At 41.5% G+C, this 24,133-nt stretch overlaps 1 protein-coding gene across 1 annotated transcript in view; it reads right to left on the reverse strand.

Annotated features, from left to right (window-relative positions):
• Positions 1–24,133, reverse strand: part of Vps13b (vacuolar protein sorting 13 homolog B) — a 601,468-nt gene that overhangs the window by 135,411 nt on the left and 441,924 nt on the right. The window contains exons 36-37 of the mRNA XM_059247261.1: positions 21,224–21,631; positions 496–698 (exon numbers count right to left, since the gene is read on the reverse strand). Of these exons, the coding sequence (XP_059103244.1) occupies positions 496–698; positions 21,224–21,631 (611 nt within the window). The remainder of the gene's footprint in view (positions 1–495; positions 699–21,223; positions 21,632–24,133) is intronic.

Consider the following 24,133-nt stretch of genomic DNA (forward strand, 5'->3'; position numbering starts at 1 on the left):
GTGTCTCAGTGACACTGGATCTGATCCAGGCTGACCGCTCTATAATTAGAAACTCCACCCACTGAAAAGTTTCACCAGACATTTCCACTCTCAATTATACAACCAAGAGAAAGAAAAATGTATGTCCATGGAAACTTGTCTGCAAATGTTCACAGAAGCATTATTCGGAAATAGTCCAAAGTGGAAAGATACCCAAACTCTCTCAACTGATGAATGAAAAGATGTTCTAAGGTTGACAATGATGATAATGAGCATAAAACCCTGAATATACAAATAACAACAAAAACCCAACCCACTGAATTATACTGTTGAAACAGGTAAATCAGATGATATATGACTCATTCTTCAATAATGCTGTTAAAATGGGCACCATCATACTATACGCTTCCTTGTCACACAAAAATTTAAATTTTAGTGAGGCACTTCAAAACAAAGCGAAACAAAACAACAGTTTAGTTGAAAACTTATGGGGAAAATACGGCCGGTCCTACAGACCTGCAGCAGGCCACCTCTTAAATCCAAGGCTACTTTTGGTATGGACTGTTGCGGGCCTGGATTGCCGCTGTGTTTACACCATTTAGCTTCCAGATTCACAGTAGCAGAGAATGGTCCTATCAGAATTCGACTTCTTTCTTTGAGGCTTGTTTTAAGGAGAAAATCACTTATGTTGAGGAGGACTGATGATCCAAGACTTGGGCCTGAAGGAGATAAACAGAAAGGCCGTATAGTTTAATTACTCCTTGACCAAGAAAGCAAAAAGGGTAGGAAGAAGACTGGGCAAATTTTAATCAATGGGGATTCCTCCTTTGCCAGGGTCTTTCCCAGCTGGCTTTCCAGCAGTTTCAGGCCATTATTACAGAATTCTGAAGCAGGTAGACATTCACATTCCTAACAAAGCAATAGTTGCCAAAACATTATGACTTTTTCCATGTGTGCACAGTTTAGGTTTTATGAGTGGAGATATTTTCATTAAACTTTCAAGTTTTTCAAACAAGTCCATTAAGAATAAGAACAGCTGCTTCATTTGTCCATTACTAACATGATGTGAAAGGGCAATTTTCTGTGATTTCTGACAGCAACAGAGTACAGTATATTACTCTGCTAAACACTCAAGTTTTGGGTTGGCCCATGTTGAAATTCAAAACAATCAAAATACAAAACATGTGCTTTCTAAAAACTTTAGCTTAATCCAAACTTCACACCTCATAACCACTTGACGTTTACAAAGCCTTAAAAACAGATAGTGGCAGGTTAGATTTATGAGAAAAACTATATGTTATAGTTCAAAGTAAATATACCCAGAAAAGGAATACACTTTAAAACATAGGTTTCCTTTTGAACTTGAAGTAGGAGTGTGGATCAAAACCTTTTCATAAGCCTACAGCAGACTTTAAGATATTTAGATGCACAGTTAAAGTGGTATGTTCATTTTCCTCCCAAGAAACTCATACTCTAAATTGTCACTGTGAATATTGAATTTCACCAGGCCACATTTGTAATGCTCAGGGCTTACTTTCCTAACGCTGTTTGATCCTGCAAAAAGATGAAAGATTAAGAAACACCTTCAGCCCAGGGTGTATGCACATTTTAAAGTACAGTACCGGCCGGCACTGACTTTTCAGTTCTGTGGAGAATTGAAAATTTCATATGTTGTATGTACTTATTGTGGAAATAAGAGACACAACTTTAAGTCCTCCACAGAAGGCATCAGAGCCACAAGTGTTAGGGCTAAGGTTTGTTTAAAAGTTACCATGGTGAGAAATGAGTTTTTTAAGTCTTTTTATCAAACATGTACCACTGAAACTTCTCCTTTTTCACAATTATGTTTAGGATTTTTGATTTTTTAAGACAAGGCTTTGCTAATTAGAACAGGCTAGCCTCAGACATATAGAAGTCTGTCTGCCTCAGCCTCTGGAGTGCTGGGAGTAAAGGCATTCACTGCTATGCCCAGCTGATTATCTTAATTTGAAGCTATGTTTCACTTACACACTAAAAAACAAACAAACAAAAAAAAACAAAGTAAAAATCTAGAGAGAAGCTCCAATTTACCCCCAAATTAAAAAGTGTCTCTATCAATGGAGTCACTGTATCTCCGGAGGTCATCAAGGAAAAGAGGCTGTGTGGTCTAAGTGCTGATGAGGCTGTCCCACAGAACGGGGGACCCCATTTACGACCTGCCCTCCAAGTTTCTGACTTGCCAGGCAGGAAAGAAAGTGCCCACATCTCTGACCTTCCTCATCTTATATCACCGTAAGAGAAGAAAGATGAATGGAAAACCTTGGAAGCCACTTCCTCTAGGTCTCAGCAAACAAACAAAAAACCAAGAACTTTGAAATATTTTAGCTTCAAAAATATGGAGTTTCAATACATCCTTCACACAGCCATGTTATTTGTTTCCTTTTTTTTTTTTTTTCTTCCCCAAGTCAGAGTCTTACAATGTCTCTGGCTGACCTGGAAACTTGCTTTGTAGATCAGACTGGCTTTCAACTCACAGAGATCAGTTTGCTTCCACCTCCGGAGTCCTGGGATTAAAGGTGTGTGTGCACCACCACCACCACCACCACCACCACCACCACCACCACCACCACCACCACCACCACCACCACCACCATCACCACCACCACCACACCTCGCTAGATCTTATTTAAAATTCTCTTCCTCCCCCATGATGTCTTTCTCCTGGCCTACAACCCAAGCTGGAATGCCACTGAGTTTAGGTGTCAAGACTTTTCCTAATCTGTGTAACCAACCTTCCAGCTTTCTTGGCTTATGTGACTCTGAGATTCTGAATCTCAACTATTCCATGGCCCATCTGTCAATTTCACTTTATCTTGTTTTCCCATGAGCAGAATGAGGCGAGGCATTTCCCACAGGATAACCAAAGAAAGGATGCCCTTGGGGCATCCTACAGGACATGTGATCTTTCTATTTCACTGCTATGTACAGTAACCCTGAGGGCTTTGTCTGTCAGATTTTCCACTCACTATAGAGTTACCCTTGGGGGAAGATTCCTGGAGACTAAGTAGATATCTTTTCATTTAACTTCCACACACTGTTACTATTCACTAATGGCATTCATAATGATTATTGTTATGCTGAGTGATAATGGTGGCTTTCTAGTGCCCTGCTTTACAAGTTGTCTTTGTGTTAGTGTTAGTATGGAATCCTACTCTACAAATCAAAATTCAGTATTATTATTATTTGTTTTTATGAGACATAGTTTCTCTGTGTAGCTTTGGCTACCCTGAAACTCTCTCTGTAGAAGAAGCTGGCCTTGAACTCATAGAGGTCCATCTGCCTCTGCCTCCCAAGTCCTGGGATTAAAAGCATGCGCCACCATGCCTGGCTCAATTATTATTTTTATTTACTGCTTAAAATGAACCAACTTTGGTCCCTGGGAACTAAACCATTAAGTTGGTCTTTCTGAACTATCCTTTGGGGATAAACATCTTTACTTTCTAGCCTCGTTCTTGTAGAAGAATGGTAACTTAAGCCCAATTCTGAATGGCAGGAATGCCTACTACTCCTTGGGTTTCACCTCTTCGCAGTGCTCTGTCTCTGTCAGGCTTTCTATTACTGTGAAGGGACACCATGGCCATGGCAAATCTTAATAAGGAAAACATTTTTTTGTTTGTTTTTTGAGACAGAGTTTCTCTGTGTAGTTTTGTTGCCTGTCCTGGATCTCGCTCTGTAGACCAGGCTGGCCTTGAACTCACAGAGATCCGTCTGTCTCTGCCTCCCGAGTGCTGGGATTAAAGACATGTGCCACCACCGCCCGGCCATAAGGAAAACATTTAATTGGGGCTGGCTTACAGTTTCAGAGGTTTAGTCCATTATCATCATGGCGGGAAACATGGTGGAACGCAGGCAGACATATTGCAGAAGGAGCTGAGAGTTCTGCATCTGGATTGACAGGCAGTAGAAAGAGAGAGCAACACTGGGCCTGGCTTGAGCATTTGAAACCTCACAGTCTACTACAAGTGACACACTTCCTCTAACAAGGCCACACCTCCCAACAGGGCCACTCCTTATAAGTCTATGGGGGTCATTTTCATTCAAACAATCACACACTTGCTGTAGATAAAGCCATGAGAAGTGAATACATACTAACGCATGTACATACACATTTGTACCTATTTCTCTATGTACCCATCAGTAAATGTATTAAAATCATGAACTAATACTGGTATTTCTGGCTCTAATTAAATATCACTGGTTGGTTTCTGGTCATTTCTCTGCCTTTATTTTTACCTTCTTTCTCTGAAGTTTTAGAATCTATAAAACGTATCAAGTTTTCAGTCACCAAATTCTGCTGTCATTGGACTATTTAGCAACAGCTGCACGATTCCTGTCTCAGTTGCAAGATCTCTGTATCTCAGGTACATTGCTGCCTCCTTCAGTGCTAACCTGTCTGGGCCCCTTTCTACTTCCTTGTGTTCATGTTCGTACTTGTGTGTGTGTGTGTGTGTGTGTGTTCATGTGTGTACATGCATGTGGAGGTCAGACGTTAAATTTGGGTGTTGTTCCTCAAGATGGCCAAACAAGCTGATTTTTGAGACTGTCTCTTAATGGGACCTGGAGCTCTCCAATTAGGATAGGCCGGCCAGCTGGCTACCAGGTCCCAGGAATTCCCTGGCCTCTACTTCCCAAGCACTGGGATTACAAATTATCACCACACCAACTTTTTAATGTGAGTGCTGGGGATCTTGCCTGGGTCCTTAAGCTCTTATAGAAAGCATTTTAAAGACAGATCCATCCCCCAGTATCTGATAATATCTTCTAGCCAATTGGATTTTGAAAGGTCTGCTACACACACACACACACATACACGCACAGTCTCCTATTTTAGTGAACCTGACTTTGTCTTAATGGCCTTCGTGGTAACTTCTTGTTGACAGTGTCCATATAGCCAGGGTAAGCTGTCAGACAAGCGGCACTCCTATGCTGTCGATTTATGAGGATTTTGGACATTTATTATTGAACTGACATTCACTAATTACCTACCATCCACTCAGTATACCAAGATAAAGGAAATCATTTACAATTTTCTTTCACACCAGAGTCTCTCAGGCTCTGAGATCTCAGTAAGTACTAAGGGGTTAAAGTTAACCAACAACATTATGTAGGGACTGCTGAGCACATGAACTGCTGCAGAGCAGGAACACTTCCTCTTGATAGCTCATAAACTCCATTACTCTTGGTATTTAAAAAAACCCACTTTATGTCCTATCAATTCTTTTACTGTAATTAAGAATATCGAGCTGGAACAGGGACAGAGTGGGAGAGCAATGAAAGAGATACCGTGATAGAGGGAGACATCATGGGGATGGGGAGAAACCTGGTGCTAGGGAAGTTCCCAGAAATCCACAAAGATGACCCCATCCTAGACTACTAGCAATAGCAGAGAGGGTGCCTGAGCTGGCTTACTCCAGTAATCAAACTGGTGAATACTCTGACATCACAGAGCCTTAATCTAGTAACTGATGGAAGCAGATGCAGAGATCCACAGCCAAGAACCAGGCCGAGCTCCAGGAGTCCAGTCGAAGAGAGAGAAAAGGGATTCTATGAGCAAGGGGCATCAAGATCATGATGGGGAAACCTACAGAGACAACCAGACCAAACTAGTGAGAACTTAACGAAATTTAGATCAACACCTGTGGAGCCTCCATGGGACTGGACTAGGCCCTCTGCATGAGCAAGACAGTTGTGTAGCTTGATCTGCTTAAGGAGCCCCTGGCAGTGGGATCAGGATCCATCCCTGGTGCATGAGCTGGCTTTTTGGAGACCACTACCTATAGTGGGACACCTCACACAGCCTTGATGCAGGGGGAGGGGCTTGGACCCGCCTCAGCTGAATGTACCAGGCTCTGCTGACTCCCCATGGCAGGCCTTACCTTGTTGGAGGAGGGAATGGGGGTGGGTTGGGGTGGGGGAAGGCTGGAGGGGCAGGAGGAGGGAAGAGGGGGATCTGTGGTTGGTATGTAAAATGAATAAAAAAATGTTGTTCATCTGTCTTCTTTCTGGTCTCTTTAATTCTTCCTCAAAACCTCACCCTCACTTCTGATTTTCCTAGTCATCTACAGTTTGCACTTGCCTGTATCTTATCCTTACTAACACTGATCACTGGCTTATTTGAACATATTAGTGGCATTGAGAATTACCATGGTCTCTGCCTCTCCACCGTCTGCAAACCCGCAGACCTGGCACCAGACCCTCAGCCCTCAAACCAACTTTTGTTTGCGACCCACCTTTGCCCAGCACAGGGGATGCTCCTTCTCACCCACCTTTGCCCAGCACAGGGGACGTCCTTCTCACCCACCTTTGCCCAGCACGTGGGGACGTCCTTTTCACCCACCTTTGCCCAGCACAGGGGACGTCCTTCTCACCCATCTTTGCCCAGCATGTGGGGACGTCCTTCTCACCCACCTTTGCCCAGCACAGGGGATGCTCCTTCTCACCCACCTTTGTCCAGCACAGAGGATGTCCTTCTCACCCACCTTTGCCCAGCACAGGGGACGTCCTTCTCACCCACTTTTGCCCAGCACAGGGGACGTCCTTCTCACCCACCTTTGCCCAGCACAGGGGATGCTCCTTCTCACCCACCTTTGCCCAGCACAGAGGATGTCCTTCTCACCCACCTTTGCCCAGCACAGGGGACGTCCTTCTCACCCACCTTTGCCCAGCATGTGGGGACGTCCTTCTCACCCACCTTTGCCCAGCACAGGTGAACGTTCCTTCTCTCCCACCACCTAGTTCACACAGGCCTAGTTCCTAGCTGCCTTTGCTTGGTAAGTTGCTTCTTTCCTTTCTTGTCCTTCCTCCATCCACTCCACTGCTGCCTGTGGGCATCTCCCCACCCACAGGTCTAGGTCCAGATTAGTGGCCTTCAAATCTACTTTGTTCAAGAGTCACCTTTGACTTAGGAGAACCTCCTTCCCATGCCCATCCTTCCCTCTGTCCACTACCATATCTGCACCCACAGGCCTAGCTCCAGACCCATGTTTGAGTCATCTTTGCATTGGTCTGTTAAACAGCTCATCCACCAGCTTTACCCAGCCTAATTCAGCGTATGCAACTCCTGCACTGGCCCAATCTAATGAAAGCCAGATTATCACATCAGATGCACAACCACATGTCCAGGTCAAACAGCAAAGACAACATGAATGGACAATGTAGCATGTCTCCCATCACACCCACTACTCCTATAGAAGCACTGTCTAAGTGCCTAGATGAATACCAGGACACAGATTTTAAAACAATGATGAACTTTATCAAAGAATTCATTGGAGTTAAAAACAAAATGAAGAAACACTTCATTGAACTCCAAGAGGATAACAATAAACACCTGAGTGATATCCAAGAAAATACAAATATGTGGATGAATAAAAGGACGAAGAAACTACCATGCTCATGTTATTAGAGCCTAGAAAAGGGTATGGTGAAATGCGTCAGGAAAACACACGGCCTGCAGATAGAAACATCCTCTTGGTCCTTGTCACCCCCTTCTTGAATGCTCTTGTCATACAGCTAACAGGAGGTTAGGAACGGCTCACTTTCAAGACTAGAAGACTAACTCAGTTCATTCCCATGGGTCTTCCCTGCCTGCCACGCTTACAACATATCAACCCACTATGACTATGCTCCTAGTAAGGGACCTTGTTACCTTTGACACCACAGACAGGTTCATCCACAAGCGTTTTCTTGTAAGTTTTTAACAGTACATCTGCCACAGTTTTAGAAAGCTACAGCGTGGTGATAGGAAAACATTAGTTCAAATGGTTTTAATCTTGGTAAAAGAGACTGTAAGACTATGGCAATTTTTTATTAACAAAGAGTGGCGATGAATTTCAGAGTCAAAAGAGAAAGTAGATCAACTTCATAACTTTGTCACCAACTTCGTAATTTTGACAAAACAAGAACATAATCTCCGGGACTCGCGACATGGTTATTCATTTCCTTTCCCCTCTCTTCCAGTCTAAGGAGCCGATCTCTGTGACAGCCTCCTTAACCTCGTCTTCTGTCATTAAGAAACATACTACATAGCTTTCTTGGGCTGTCATAGATCCACCTCTCACAGTGAATTCTCAGAGTTTATGTAAATTGGATCCCAGGACATTTAAACTCTGGACAAATGGCAAGAGAAGGTAAGTTAAGGCACATATTGTTCTGCTTAGTGGAATTCTAAACTGCTGGACACCACGTCCACAATGGAAATGACACACACTGGAGATGGCTGCGTCACTCCATAGAGTTCTCTTGTGTTGACTACAAATAGGACATGTACACATGTCTGCTGGCTGGGAAGTACAAAGGTATTTGAAATCCTATCTGTTACATTTTCTGTATATTTTGTTCTCTAAATTTTCAAATGTTAGAAGAAATATTCTATTTAAAAATAGATTTAAATTATTTCTCAACTAAAAGATATGAAATTATCACAACCTTCAAAATATTTATATTAAATTTATTTCAATTAGAGATCAAGTATTTTTGTTTATTTAATTTCTGAGACAGGGTCTCACTACATAGTCCTTGGCTAGCTAGAGACTAAGTAGACCAGGCTGGCCTTGAACTCACAGAAATCCACTCACTTCTGCCTCCTAAATGCTGAAACTAAAGGTATAAGCCACCACATCCCACTGATCAAGTCATTTTTATAACTTCATAGCGGGCAGTGATAGCGCATGTCTTTAATCTCATCACTCGGGAGGCAGAGGCAGGCAGATCTCTGTGAGTTCGAGGCCAGTCTGGTCTACCGAGCGAGTTTCAGGAAAGGCTCCAACGCTACACAAACAAACCCTGTCTCAAAAAACCAAACCAAACAAACAAACAACAAAACAAAACAAAAACAAATTCTCAAATTTAGTCTTTCAGCAAAGTTATGTTCTTCCCCTAAACTCTACAAACCCAGGGTATACTCTCAACAGCAAGGACATTGACAGTGGTATAATCACAGACATTTTGGGAATCCCACTGGATTTTCCTCTCATAACTTCTTTACTGTTCCAAGATCCAGTGTTGCCTTCAGTGACCATGTGATCGTCACTCTGTGTAACTTCTGTCTCCCAACTTTAAAGAAATGCTTTTGTTTCCAATTGAACTACCTCTTTCAAAAATTTGTTTATATTTTAAAATTGTTTTTGAAAACCAATGGCAGACATTTAATTAGAGTAAATGAGGTGTAACAACACTGAGGAATAATGTCAGAAGTAAATGATGGGATAAATGGCATCTTGCTTTGTTTGCATATTGACATACTTTGCAAGTGAATATAAAAACTACATTCAAGGAACAAATAGTCTTGTGACCTTTAAAATACTCCTTTAGAAGACGAATAAATGTAAACCATTTGTTTAGAAAACTATTTAAAAACACTGCCAGCCTGTCAGCGTCAGGATGTACTAGACCCCACGTAACGTTCCTCCTTTCCACATGCCGTCTGCGCCAAGTGCAACCTAAACCGAGCCCCTGCAGACTGAGTTCGCAAGGGTGCTCAATGACAGCACGTGCCGGCAAAGCACAGCCAGCTAGGTGGGTTTGGTTTTTTAACCCAGCTGGAAGTAATTTTGGGCTACTAAAAATCAGCAAGGATATGTTAGAACATCCAGGAGCAAATTTGTATAACAGTGAAATATCAGGATGCCTCAAAAAGAAAGGAAGAAAAAATATTTTAAGTATAATTCACAAAAATATGACTAAACTACCAAAGACTAAACTCTTTCCACTTCATATTCCTTCAAGCAATTATTTCGAAGCACATAAAATACAGCATTTGCATGTTTTAACCATAAAAACAGAAACAAAAACATCTTGTTATCCACCCTCAAACAGAATGTGCAAATTGATTGGATCCTACTTATATTTGCAATAAGCCTAGTTAAACATATTATGCCTATGACTATCATAAATGAAAAGACAGACTACAGTAATGTAATAAAACATGGAGCTGTACCCATTGTTCAGTGAATAGAGTACCAGTGCCCAGAACGAAAGAACAGGAGCTGGGAGCTCAGCTTGGGCTGTCTCCAAGGCACCTTTTCATTTCCTGTAGGGAGAACTTAGAGTCACCCAAGACCTCTTACTCAGTGCTTGTCAGAGACTAAAAGTCAAGACTCCCACTTTAACCCAAGCCTGGTCTTCTGAATTCAAGAAATCAGGAAAATAAGCTAGAAGAGGAAGGTCTTCTTTTCTCCTTTCCATATAAAAGGAGAATTTCTCATGAAAGAAGAAACATCTTCTACACTGGCTGCTCATACTTGGTCCTTGTCTTGGGAAGGTATATTTTTTTAAAAAACTCTCGGATCTTGGAAAACCAAAATGAAAATACTAAAAAGTCATAGCTCTTTCCTCCCTTCCAGTCTGCCATCATGCTCTCTTTCTTAACACTGTATGAATTTACTGGAAAAATAAAATTTGATTTGATCCTATAGACCTACTTTATGAAAGCAGGTTGGCACATCTGGCCACATGACTAAATGACAGCCTTCTTAGAGAGGAAGAATGGTAAAAGACACCTGTAAAGTTTCTGAGATGAACACAGTAAGTAATTTCCATGAAGAAAGTTCTGCTGGGCTGGTTTTTTGGTTGTTTTTCTTTGTTTTAGTTTTTGCTTGGTTGGCCAAGGTCTCATTGTAGCCCACATTGTCCATGAATTCAGACCCTCCTAGTGCTAGATTTATAGTTATGTGCCATCATGCCTGCTGAAGTCATTTCTGCAGTCAGTGACATGGATGAAGATTGGGTATAAATGGCACAGCCATATCTGAATGGAATGGCAGAAGTCATAAAGCCAGCACAGCTGCTTGACAAAGATCCAGCAGAGCTGAGCCACATGATGGCTGCCATGCCACCTTTGGTTATCATCTCCACCTGTTGCATACTTGAGGGACTTTAAATATTTGTACAGTTTGGGGATATTGGATTGATGGAAAATTCCTTATGAATCATTTATGCCTTCTCCCAGGAGTGCTGCTTCTAAGCTTACCTAAGAAAGTCTTGAACATACTCCAACCCCCCACTTTGAGGGAGATATCCTTATCTACTTGAAGGTCTTCCTTATGCCTTGGAGGTTGTGACAAATAAAGAAGCCAGAGGTCTCTTCATTAGGCTATGAGACATTCTTGAAACATCTGTTCCTGACTTATACCAGAACAAGATATTCAAAACAAAGTAAATTCAAAAAGGTCAGTAAGATTTGGTGGGCTTGAGGAGTTGTCCACAGTTCAAATTACAAGCCTCTTCCCGCTGTAAACTCAGACAATTATGTGGCATACAACTCGGTACTATATAGAGACACATTGATGAACAAAGTATGGAGTGGAAAGATGATAAAAGTATGAGGTGTCAGGACCTCCCTCTCTTAGAACAGTTTTCTCATGTAGAGCCACTATGTCATATGACCAAGGAACAACAGAATGCCAGGATTAGACATATAGACAAATTCTATAAGGATATAAATGTGAACATTGATTGTATTATGCCAGAATTTGAATATAACTGCAGCTTTAGCCTGAGGATTTTTCCTGGGCACTCTGACCGCTAAGAGTTAATAATACACTGCTTGGGACATGGCAAAATGCCCAGGGTGGTTGAAGATTGTTTTGGTCTAGTGTCCTTGAAGCAACCAAAGCTACTGGCCTGAGAACAGGCTGTCATATGCCTCTAGGTTCTCAAAAATTGGGTTATGGGGTTAATGAGTAAGAATGATAACTCTGTTTATTAATGATGTCAAAACTTCAGGGAAAATGATTGGAAGTGATAACTCTGTTCTGTCATAGTTTATTAATGATGACTAAAAGATGAGCAAAAGGAAGTGAAACATATGTCCAAAACCAAAAATGATATGTTCTATGTTTTGGAACATCATGAATGTATCCCTGCTAACTAAATTCTGTATAAATAAAGAAACACTCTGGCTGCTAGTCAGTCTGGCTGCAAGAGTCTCTCGACCACCATGGCCTGACTCACTTCCTTCCCTGCTGACTCCTTACATCCTCTGCTGGGACCTGTCCCACTGGGGATGACTCCTGTATGCTTCCTCTCTGTCCACTTCTCCTAAAATCAAACTAAGGAGTGTCCCATATCTGATTCCTCCATTACCGCTCTTGCATCCATCCATCTTCAAACCCTGCCTTCATCCAGAGCTAGACTTCAGCATATAAACTTAATTTTAAAAGCAAAATGACTTGCTAGGTAATTCGCTGCAGTGGCTTAGAAACTGGTCTTGGTCTACATAATAAAGTCTGATCAAAAGTCTGAGACAAACCAGAGGTCATGAAAGTCCATTCTCCCTCAGAATTTCCTTGGGCAAATCTCTTTACCTTTTCAGGATTAACTCAATGAAGCAGAAGACTACCTCACTGGGCTTCATCCCAGCATTCCTTGACATTTAGGGGCACAAAGTAACTAAAAGTCCATGACATTGTTTTACTATTTCAAATAACCTACAAGTCAGGAATCCGAAACGGGGGCTGTGGAGACCTACTAAGGTTTTTATTTGTAGTTACTATTCTATCAAATTGGTATCATAACCTATCTTATTAAATGCAATGTGTTTGGTTCATAAGGTTTATGGGAGGAAAGGACAAAGGGGTTCTTGATAAAGAAAAGTTTATAAAGATATAGAAATAATTTTTAGCTCAAACATTTAATGATAGATGACTTCAGCATTCAAGTGATGTAGTTTTATTGAGAGAGAAAAGAAGATTAAAAAGAAAGAAGGCATTCAGTTCATGCCAAGCACCCAGACTCCCATGGTAGTCTTGCCTCCCATAGGAAGATGGCAGCTAGTCAGTAAGCAGCAGGCTAGAGCACTGAGTCTGTCATTCTGACTTAAGCACTCTGCTGCTTTACAGAAACTCTATTCTCAGATTTCACTTTGGAGGTAGTAACAGCACTGTAAATAAATGCTGTTCTGTCACAGCTCTCTTGCACAGCCTCAGTATGTAATGCTAGCGTGGCCAACAGGTCTAGGGAACCAGCCAGGGTATAAGAGTATCTCAAATATATTTTTATTCATTCATTCCTGCCAGCCTTGTTTTGCCAGTAATCTCTTTAGCACATGGCTTATGTGGACAATAGGATAATTTGCTGTGGCCATAGGCAGAACTTAATATTGTCATACATTCAACCAACTGCATGGGTGGAGGATTGCTTGTGGCTTCCTATATTCTCAGGGCTGTGACTCTTAACATACACCCATTTCACAGAACACTAAACTAACAGGTGCTATGTTAGGATGCAAAGAAGGACTGCTAGGAAAAGATCTCTCTCTAGTACTGAGTTACTAGGACTAGGAACTTTCTTCTATAGTAACCTTTTGTGCAATGACATTCATAGCAACTGACTGCAATTTTGTTGTTTTAAAGGCCTCCTTTCTTCTCTACAAAACACACTGTTTGAATGTGATTATGTGTGAAGTTTGTACAGTTGTTGTTTTTATTCAGATGCAACCAAATCTAGAGAAATTGAATAGAAAACACTGTTTTACCACACCCTGGCATCATACAGGACAGGCACATGTCACTATTATGGACTACGGTGAAAATATATCATTTGAGGCCAAAAGTAGTCTGGCAAAAAAAAAAAAATTGGATTAAGTTTGAAATCCGGTGACTAAATTTGATTGGAAGATAGGCTAATGCTGTTAGAGACAAGGTTGAAGGTGGATTTACACAAGACACTATAACAATGGTAATTGTTTCCTATCAGAAAAAAGCACAGTCTTATGAAAGTTCCCTCAGAGAACCAGATTTATACAATTAACAATTCTTTTGCTGAAAAAAGAATTCCATTATTGTGTGTGGACACATGTGGGCTGTGTAAAAACACAAGAGATGTGTAACACACAGTAAACAGAAAGCAATGATCTTAAGCAGGCCACATCCTTGAACTCGTCATTAATAAATGTCTTTTCTCCATTCAGCTACTCGGCTGTTGGAAGCCTGTTTTCTTCAAGCACTTCAAACACTGAAGTCCAGGAACATTTATTATTCTAATCCATTACAGGCAGTGCTTGATTTAACTTTATTGGTTGTGGTGGTGGTAGTGGTTATAAGTGGGGGTACAGCAATGTTCTTTTACACATCGTTTCAAAAGGGCTTAATTATATTTTATAGTTTGGGCCAGGAATTCTGCTTGTTTTTTTGTCTAACCAGGTTCAAATGGAGTTCAGGTCAGTGATGAATCAGAAGAAAAAGTCAGAGATGGCTATCTTTCTGCTGTGAGCTCATCTCCCTCTAGAAAGGCTGGGCAGGTACATCATGTTCACCATTGCACAGGAGATCGCCTTGATAGCCTGTTCTGTGGCTCATTAGAAAGTTTTCATTTTTCATGCCGCCTTGAAATGAATACACGAAAGACTGAAAACATTGCTTACTTCTATTTCTCTGAAGTTACTGTACTGTGAATTTTAAATGACTCCTGCTGGGATACCAGATATGGGAACCTCATCAGCACTAAAACACAAATGTACCCGACAAACAAGAAACATTTTAATGACATAGCTCTTTACCACAGAATATATACATTTCACAAAACTGAAGATATGGGCATTTCAGGGACATTACTTGTTTCAACAAAATAAATGACTTCTGTATAAACATGTCCAAATAATGCCGGGTGGCGGTGGCACACGCCTTTAATCCCAGCACTCGGGAGGCAGAGCCAGGCAGATCTCTGTGAGTTCAAGGCCAGCCTGGTCTACAGAGCGAGATCCAGGACAGGCACCAAAACTACACAGAGAAACCCTATCTCTAAAAACCAAAATAAACAAACAAACATGTCCAAATAGCAAAAGTCGACTAGTTTTTAAAAATACTAAACATTCATAGGGCATAGAAAAGCCCTTTTCTGCTGGTGAGATGGCCCCGTGGGTAATGGCACTCACGGTGCAAGCTGGTGATTTGAGTTTGAGTCCCAGGATCCATGGAAAGATGGAGCAGCTTTTGACCTTCATGTGTGTGCTGTGGCACGTGCACTTACCCATACCCCGCATCATACACACTCTAAAACATAAAAACTACCTTTCCTAAGTTGTAGAATTGATACTGCTCATTATTGTCTAATAGTTCATCTACTCACAGATCATAACAACCACAGCGAAAAAAAATTTCAGTGTTGAGTCTCTTATAGTTATGTACTTTTTATTTTTAATCATATGAGAGAAATAATATGAAGTATTAATTGGGGAGAAATTACAATATTTTTACTAGGTTTTATTTCATTTTCAAGTTTTAGAACTTCCTACTTTTTTGGGAAATGCCCAATCACTTACCAGAATGTGCAGAAAAATATTCTCACAGATAAAAACAAGTAGTCTACGAGTAATCTCAGGGTGAAAAGATGCCATGCCAGCTTATCAGGAGGGACTGTGAACCTTAGAGCAAAAGGAGGGACTCTGCCTGGGGTAAACAGTGGTACTCAGTCGGGGATGAGGAGGTGTTGTGTTTCACGGACTCTAGCCCATCTGTTCTGCCTGCCTACATATTCCTTCTGCAAACCCATAAACGCACCTCTACCTCAGGGACTATGGAAAGGCATTAGAATTCTTCTGCTTCTCATTATCACAAGATTCGGTAACTCATTTCATTGTCAAGACAGTCCCTTTACTCTTCCTTTTGTGCTCACCAGGTATGCCAAAATGACAAATAAAACCCCAGATGTTGCAGACCAGTGAGCATTCCACTTTTCCTTGAGTGTTGGCTTTAAGCTACTTGGGACAGAGTGTCAAAAAAGACAGGACCCTGATGCCCACACCCAATATTCATTAAGGACTGTTGGTGATTTGTATAGCTGTCAACTAGCTATATTTATGTTTCCATCTTCAGTGGATCCTTAAAAGCTACATTTGTCTTCTGTCTTTTACTGTCAAGAAGTTCATTTCTTGTCCTTAAGACCCTGGAAAGAGATGCATTTCTGTTTGAAAGCAGCAGGGTCTTTGGGGTGCTGTAAATGGCTTACCACTGCACCATGGCATTTTAGGTTGACTTATCTAATTTACCATGCTAACTGGCATCCAAAGCTACGAGGATGCTTAGAGATTTCCTTCAGGATAAGCACAACATGGAAAGCGGGACCAACACTTTGCTTCAGTTAATGACTTAGTTTCACTTTTGGGGAGTGAGGGGGTGTTAGGTTCTATGTGTGTTAGGAGGGGTGTTAGGTTCTATGTGTGTTAGGAGGGGGTGTTAGGTTCTATGTGTGTTAGGAGGGGGTTGGGTTCTATGTGTGTTAGGAGGGGGTTAGGTTCTATGTGTGTTGGGGGGTGTTAGGTTCTATGTGTGTTAGAAGGGGGTGTTAGGTTCTATGTGTGTTAGGAGGGGGTTAGGTTCTATGTGTGTTGGGGGGGTGTTAGGTTCTATGTGTGTTAGGAGGGGGGTTAGGTTCTATGTGTGTTAGGCGGGGGTTAGGTTCTATGTGTGTTAGGAGGGGGTTAGGTTCTATGTATGTTAGGAGGGTGTTAGGTTCTATGTGTGTTAGGCAGGGGTTAGGTTCTATGTGTGTTGGGGGGTGTTAGGTTCTATGTGTGTTAGGAGGGGGAGTTAGGTTCTATGTGTGTTAGGAGGGGGTGTTAGGTTCTATGTGTGTTAGGAGGGGGTGTTAGGTTCTATGTGTGTTAGGAGGGGGTTAGGTTCTATGTGTATTAGGCCTTGCTGGTCCTGAATGTGCTGAACATGAAGGGGGCATTCCAGTTTCATGGAAAAGAACGGCTATGCTTCCTTTCTCTCTCTCTTGTTCTGTTTATATACAAAGTTAAGTACAGCAAGGGCAGAGAAAGTGATTTAAACCACTGTTCCTTTGACAATGAGCTCAACACGCTGCTTTCTGCCTGGGAGAAAACCCCTCAATGTCTCCATGGTCAGAGTCTTTCTTGTCAACGGCGTTACCCAGGATCTTCCCCGCATGTCATCAAGTTGTTCATGCTGTGTTTCCCTGTTCTTTGTCTAGTTGGAGGTTGCTAATTTAATTGCCCCGAGACAGAGCATGGCAACCTCCAGTCCAGGGATTTCCCAGCTCCTAACTGTGTACTCTTGTTTGCAGAAATCTAAGGCGTGCCATCTTAATAGAGCCATAAATTACTCTGACAGGGAGCTACAGTGAGATCAATCCCCACCCTCCTGTGGAAAGAGACTTGCTGCCAGTTTAGAATTTATAACTACATACTTCGAGTGTCTCCGAAATGACATGCTTTAAACAGCAAAAGGGGATCGCAATGTGTGCCCATTTGGGGGAAGAACATACTTTTAAAGAACATACTCTACAATGGGGCAGATTTAACAGATAACAAAAAAAATTATTGACCTTAGAATATTTCAGACTATAAGATATAATTTCTAACTAAGGTTTGTCTTGTTACTGGTAAAACATTCCTAAGATTGCCTGTAGTATATACCAAGTTAAAAGAATACAAGCATGGCATCTTCTACAATCCAATGGCAAGGGCCCTTTCACTAAGACACATGAGAGAATGTAAGTATTCCAGCAGAAAGAGTAGTCAGTCACACGAGTCACTGCTGCTTAAAGCATCTGCGGAATGGGGTAACAGGAAGACTCAAGTCCCTTGAAATACTCAGTCCACAGGAGCACAGGAGTCTGAGGAGATCTGGATGGCTTATTTTATTTATTTTTCTTAGGCAGAAAATATTTAACCACTTCACCTTGTTCTGCTAGATGATGGGAATTCTTTTAGCAAGCTCAGTAAATAATTTGTAACTGATCATTTTAAAAAGAGGAAATGAATAGGAAAGCCCTCAGATTGTAGAAATGTACTGATGATGTTGGGGGAAAGCATTAGCTTTCTTGTTTCATGCCTTTATTATTCCCTTTCCCCACATACTTTCCATAAGCTTCTAACAGCTTAGATGATAAAAAAACAATCATCAGGCAAACTCATTTTTTCTGTCCTCGTGACAAGTGAGGGAACATGCCTACAGCACATTCCCAACGGTGTTTCTCTAAGAATTACTTAGCACATAGGATTCCTCTAGAATTACAAATCTATTTCAGCTCTTAAATTAAAATTCATCTGGAAAGGACTGCTTTTCCCTGTTTATATAAAATTGTCACATAAAGAGTGTTAAAAAAATATTTCTCTAAAAATAGCCTGCGTAAGTTAGGGATTAGCAGAGCTCTGCTGCTGGAGCTGGTCCTTTGTAGTTTTTTCCACAATGTTCTTGCACAGTGTTTTTGAGTGTGTTTATTAAAGTCAGCACATCAAAAAGGATCAAAGAGAAAGTGAGTGAGAACCAAAGAAACCCCAAGTGTGCTGTCTCATTGGGGAGCTATGCAGATTCGGATAAACAAGTGCAAACTGCTGAGGTTTGAATGAAGAAATTTTCGACAACGGTTTTATCTTGAGTTCTTCTATGGGCACCATGTGTGCAGCAGATGCCGTACTGTGCACGGCACCATCCCGCTCTCTGTTAATAGCTCGTCTGAGATGACTACTTTGTCACTGGGCTCAATTTGGTTCAGCAAATAGTTTGAGAAGTGCAGCTGCTGCAGATGCTCACAATAGTTACACAAACTGTAAAATCAAAGACTCAGTGAAGTATTTCTGCATTAGAGTCAACCTATACAAATCTGACATTCATTCCAGTGAGCTCAAAGATATACCATAAAAACTGGGTTGTATAGAGAACACCACCACTTGAAAACTACAAAAAGAAATGTGACTACTGGTAGGTGTGTGTGTGTGTGTGTGTGTGTGTGTGTGTGTGTAACTTTTTCATTTTTATCACTTACCAAAACTATACCTAATTGCCAGGCATGGTGCACATCTTTAATCCCAGCACCTGGGAAGGCAAAGGCAGGTAGTTCTCTTAAGTTTGAGGCCAGTCTGGTCTACATAGTGAGTTCCAGGACAGACAGGGCTACATAGTGAGATTCTGTCATGAAATAAAACAAGTCAAAAATAAACAAACAACAAAACAACTCCCCAACTCAAAAAAACCCCAAAAACAAAACAAAATAAAAAAATTCCAAACTACACAAAAATACACATTTGTATTTCAAATAAACTGCAAAACATGCAATTTGAAAACATCAAACTACATAATGAAATTAATGTTAAATACTTGTTTTTTTTAAAATATCGTTACAACTATATATATGTATATGTATATGTATATATATATATATATATACATATATATAATAATTTTTTTTAAGTTGTGTGCTGATCCTGGTGTGATGGGCAAGTTCAGGGCTAGGCTGGTTTCAAGGTGAGTTCGAGGACAGCCTGGGCTCCAGAAAAAGAGAGCGTGTCCCTCACTACTAACAAACAACACCACCAAAAGAGATATGCAGTGACCTCTCTTATAATGTCCACAGCAACAACTGGCACCTGCTCCTCTCTTATCTAACTCACATACAGTGGATTTGCTGACTAAATTCTGTTGTGGTTTCACCATAGTAAATTCTTTCAACTGAATGACTGACTTCAATTTTGATTTAATGTGACACAAAAAACTATTTTAAAATGTTTGCTGGACACTGCACAGCAGAGCAATACCAAGTAAGTTTTAGTCAAAGTGGAAGTTTCTATTTTCCTGTTTAACAAGATAAAAAGAACATTAATTATAAGAGGGTTATATAATTTTTCTAATATAAAGGGGAAATTACAATTTCGATTGTATTGTAGAGAAAACAATTATGAAGCATAAATACCTTTAAAAGTGAATAAAATATAAGCAGCAAATGAATTCAGAAGAGTGAGGATGAGAAAAAGCAGGCCCTGCTCTACAGACGTTCAGTCCAACGTGTTTAAAATTGCTCCTCTGTTTGGTCTTAACCTTTCCCCGCCGTAATTAAGGGACAGCATTTAGGAAGGTGTGAGATGAGCACAGTGGACTCGACACTGTAGTGTCCAGTGTTGGAATTTCTCATGCCCCCAAACCCTGCATTTTTCATTTCTAACTTCAAAGGCAACAAAGAAAAACAGCTTTTAGCTGGGTTGGTTACAAAAACTTCATTGAAGAAGAAAGAAGTCATCTATGTTTTGGCTTAAATTTATTACTACTCAAATATATAAAAGTTAAAACAAAAAAATCTCTTAATCTACCGTGCTCAAACTGGCTCTGTAAACTACATCACAATCAGTCTGCAGCTGCCACTCAGTTCCCTTCTGTGTGCAGCTAGGATGCACATACCTTAAGGCCTGACAGAGCTAACACACTATCAGTCCACAGCCCTCCTCCACGGACAGGCGGGGGGAAAGGATTGTGGAAACTATATGGTTCCCTCCTGAGATGTCTGGCACCTGGCTCTCAGCTTTCACAGTAGCAGTGTCTGTGACTGCAATGGTTATTTCCTGCCTGTGTTGACTCTTCTCTTCACATACCTTGTGCCCACCCTTTCTGATTCAGTGTGTGGAAAAGCACCTAACAACTTAGTCACAGTAGCAGAAGAGAAAAATGGAGATGTCATGGCCAGTTAGCTTCCTGTGCCGCTACAGTTCTCAGCTGGCCTTTGGTGGGCTGAACACAGAGGCTCAGCCTTCCCCTGGCCAGGTGCTGCTGCTTGACAAAAATGCCTCAGCAGCATTCTCGCTGACTTGAGCTTTGGCTTGACACTTTGTGCAGCATACCTGCTACCATGGCAATTTCTCTTTCTAAAATAAATTGTTCCCAGTGAGGCAGTGTACTGCATTAGAATCACCTGCAAGGCTTACAAGATACAGACTATCGGGCTCTGTGCCCAGAGTCTGATTCAGTAGTCTAGGGTGGGGTCTAGCACGGACATTCCCAGCATGGTCTCAGGGTCTCAGGTGTTCTGATGTGCTGTTCCACGGACTGCACCGTGAAAAACACTGTTCCGATGCTTCAAAATGCCCGACACGCTGTTGTTCCACCTTGGTCATTTCAGCTAAAGAAAGCCAGGAACAAACAGTTCGAAGACAGTTACAAGAATGTGCCTCAAGAGGTGGATAGGGCATTTTAGGGCTTGGAAATACCCCAGGCTCACAGGATTTGTTAAAACAAACAGACAAACAGCCTAAACAAAATGACAACAGCCCCAATCCAAACCAAACCGAACAGAACTTAACCAGCATCTCTGCAGTAAGATCACAAGCGGGAAATGTTCCCAATGTCGAGTGAGTCTAAAACTTATTTCTACACAACACCGATCTTTAAATGTTACGTTTTCACACCTTACATAGGACGCTGTTTTCTCTCCTCTGCTCCTCCTCCCTTCGCCCCGCCCTCCTTCCTCTGTCACTCACCAGGTGCTCTTTGTGTTGCTTTGACACTAAGGCTTCCATTGAGGTTCGACAGTGATGCCAACACACATGGTGTATGAGGATGTGGGACAGTTTCCATGGAGACCACAATCTGGGTAGTATGGACAGAAACTTTCTGAAAGCAGGAAATGGCTCTCCACATGTTTTCCTGAAAAGAAGTCTTCTGTGCTCCATCACAGTGAACTTTGGGCTTAGACAGCTTTCCGCGGTAACATTTGGAGGTGGGAGGCTCATCCTTATTCAGTACAGGGTCTGGTGGGGCTGAGGTCTCTTTGCTATGTGCAAAACTGTGTGCCTTTTTAATCTTCTTTAAAAAATGATGTATCTGATCCAGTTTGGTGAAACTCAAGTTTGCTTTCAAAGGCTTTGATACATCCAAGTTGATGTCAGCTACAAAAACAACAATAAAACCTTAAGAAACTTCCTGGAGTTCTCTAAACACTCATCAAAGTGCCAGAGCACTGCACTGTCTTACTTGTCACCTCTTCTCCTGTAGTTGACCAAAGGAACATTATCATCGAGCTGCTTAGTGGCCTAAACTGCTGGCCCCTCACGCAGGGCCCACACCGGGACAGGCCCTTCTACCCTCAAGTTCTATGGCAAACTAAAGTAGGCTTCCCAGTTTGGTACCTAGCTGAAACTGGCATTTGATCTCCCAAGGAAACAGAACTCCTCACAGGACCAGAACAGTGTAGGACAAAATGTCAATCCTAAACATCACGGATCTCCAGACCAAGGTGCCTCCCTTACCTTCCTCCTTTACGAACTGTTATGACCTGAAGAGATTCTGGGACTTGCTGTACATTCTGCACTGATAAACACTGATGTGCATCACTCCAATAAATGTTAAGTAGATAGAAATTTCTTAAAATCTATAGTCCAATTTACATGTATCATGTCAGATGTCTTCATACTGGCCTTATTACTTCTGTTTCCCACTTCTTTTTACCGTGCATGACCTAGTAAGGAGCTGATCCAAGTGTCCTTGAGAGCATACCTGTGCATATCCTCTTCTCCAGGTGTGTGATCTTACCAGTCCAGGAACTCGTTTTTAGACACCTTATTGACACATTCACATTCTAAGTTCAGAACATTACCATCACCACAGACAGACAGACAGACAGACAGACAGACAAACTGACTACTTAGCAATCACTTATTACTTTTCTTCCACTCCTAGCCTCAAACTACCACCAAGCTCTGTCTTTGCACACTTGCTGATTAGGGGACACTGCATATAAATAGAACCATAAAATACTGGATGTTTTCTGCCTTGCTTCCTTTATGTATCAACATGCTTTTGAGGTACACATCCATGTTAGTTTTGATTGGCCTTGATTTGATTTCCCTAGTGACTAATTTGTTGAATGCTTTCTCATGTACTTCTTGTCCATTTTGTATAAATGCTTAAAAAATATGTATTTAACTCTGCTCATTGGGTGTGTGTGGGGAGAGGGGGAGGGGGAGAGGGAGAGGGAGAGAGACAGAGACAGAGACAGAGACAGAGACAGAGAGAGACAGAGATGAACAGGTGAGTGCAGAAGGGCAGGCACCAGTGTGGAGCTCAGAGAACAAGTCCAGGGATCCGCCCTCCTCTTCCCCTTGTTTTGAGCAGTCTCATTCCTGCTGCAGACGTCAAGCTTGTGGCCCACAAGCTCGCAGAGATTCTCCTGTGCTGGCTGCCATCTCCTAGTGCTGGAGGAGCACCAGGATTATAGACACGTTAGACTTCACATGGCTTTATGTGAGCTCTGGGGACCTGAATGCTGATCCTCATATTTGTGCAATAAATGGTTTCCCCTTTGGAAATCTCCCCAGCCCCCAAATCTGCTAATTTTTAACAGTAATGCTTTTTTTTTTTTCACTTGAAGGGTTTTTAAAGTCCTTATTCTAAGATACATGGTTTGTAAATATTTTATTTCATTAAGTTGGACTGTCTTTTCACTTTATTTTGGCTGCTTTTAGCACAGTACTTTCAGCTTTTCAACACTGAATGTTTAAATTTTGTGAGGCTCAACATATCCGTTATTTTGTTTATACTGTTTAACCTAAGATCACAGAAGTTTGTACTATGATTCTTCTAAGAGGTTTATCGTTATCTCTCTTACATTTAGGTCTACCATCTTTGGTGAATCAATCTTTGTGTCTTATATGAGGTAGGGGTTCACTTCACTCTGGATGTGGATACTAGGTCAACCAGTAACATATGCTGCTAAAAGGTATTATTTGGGGTTCTACAGAAAACAATAGAGCAGTAGGATAAATATTGTGGGGGAAAACAGATAGTTCAAATGGTCCACACATTTACCTGCTCTGTCTACACAGCCCTTTATATGTGCCTCCAGATTCTGTGGCCTCATAGTAAGTAACATTGACTTTATCACAATGAGAATCAGAGAACAGTTTTAGCAGATGATTACAATAGTAAGACCAAATAAAACTAAAGTTGATAAGTTGTGTGCCCCTCGCCTTCCTGGTTTTATTCCAAGAAACTTGAACTTAAAAGTACTCATTCTGTACCCATAGCAACAACTTAGTCACTTATTCAGGAGGTTGCCCAGACAGGCCCACTAAGTCAACTGGTAGACCTAGGGCATCCATTTTTCTCTGACTGCAGATTGGTATAACATCCATGGAGGGTAGACATAGAGTAGCCAACTATTACCTTGAGATGAATCCCCATCTCTCAGCTATCACTGTGTTCCCAGGAACACAGATGAAAATTATTTATAACCCTGGCTACTTGCCTAACTTGTCGTTTGAGACTCAGCTCTTATTTCTAGGCCACCTCTTATAACTTCTGTTACTAAGTGCATTTCCAGTGCATCGATGGGGAGGCAGCTGTCGTACATCTTAGTGTACTGAGCACCTAGACTACTGTGTGTACTGAAT

Source organism: Peromyscus eremicus, chromosome 20 (assembly GCF_949786415.1).
Source record: "Peromyscus eremicus chromosome 20, PerEre_H2_v1, whole genome shotgun sequence".
NCBI classification, from domain to species: Eukaryota; Metazoa; Chordata; class Mammalia; order Rodentia; family Cricetidae; genus Peromyscus; species Peromyscus eremicus.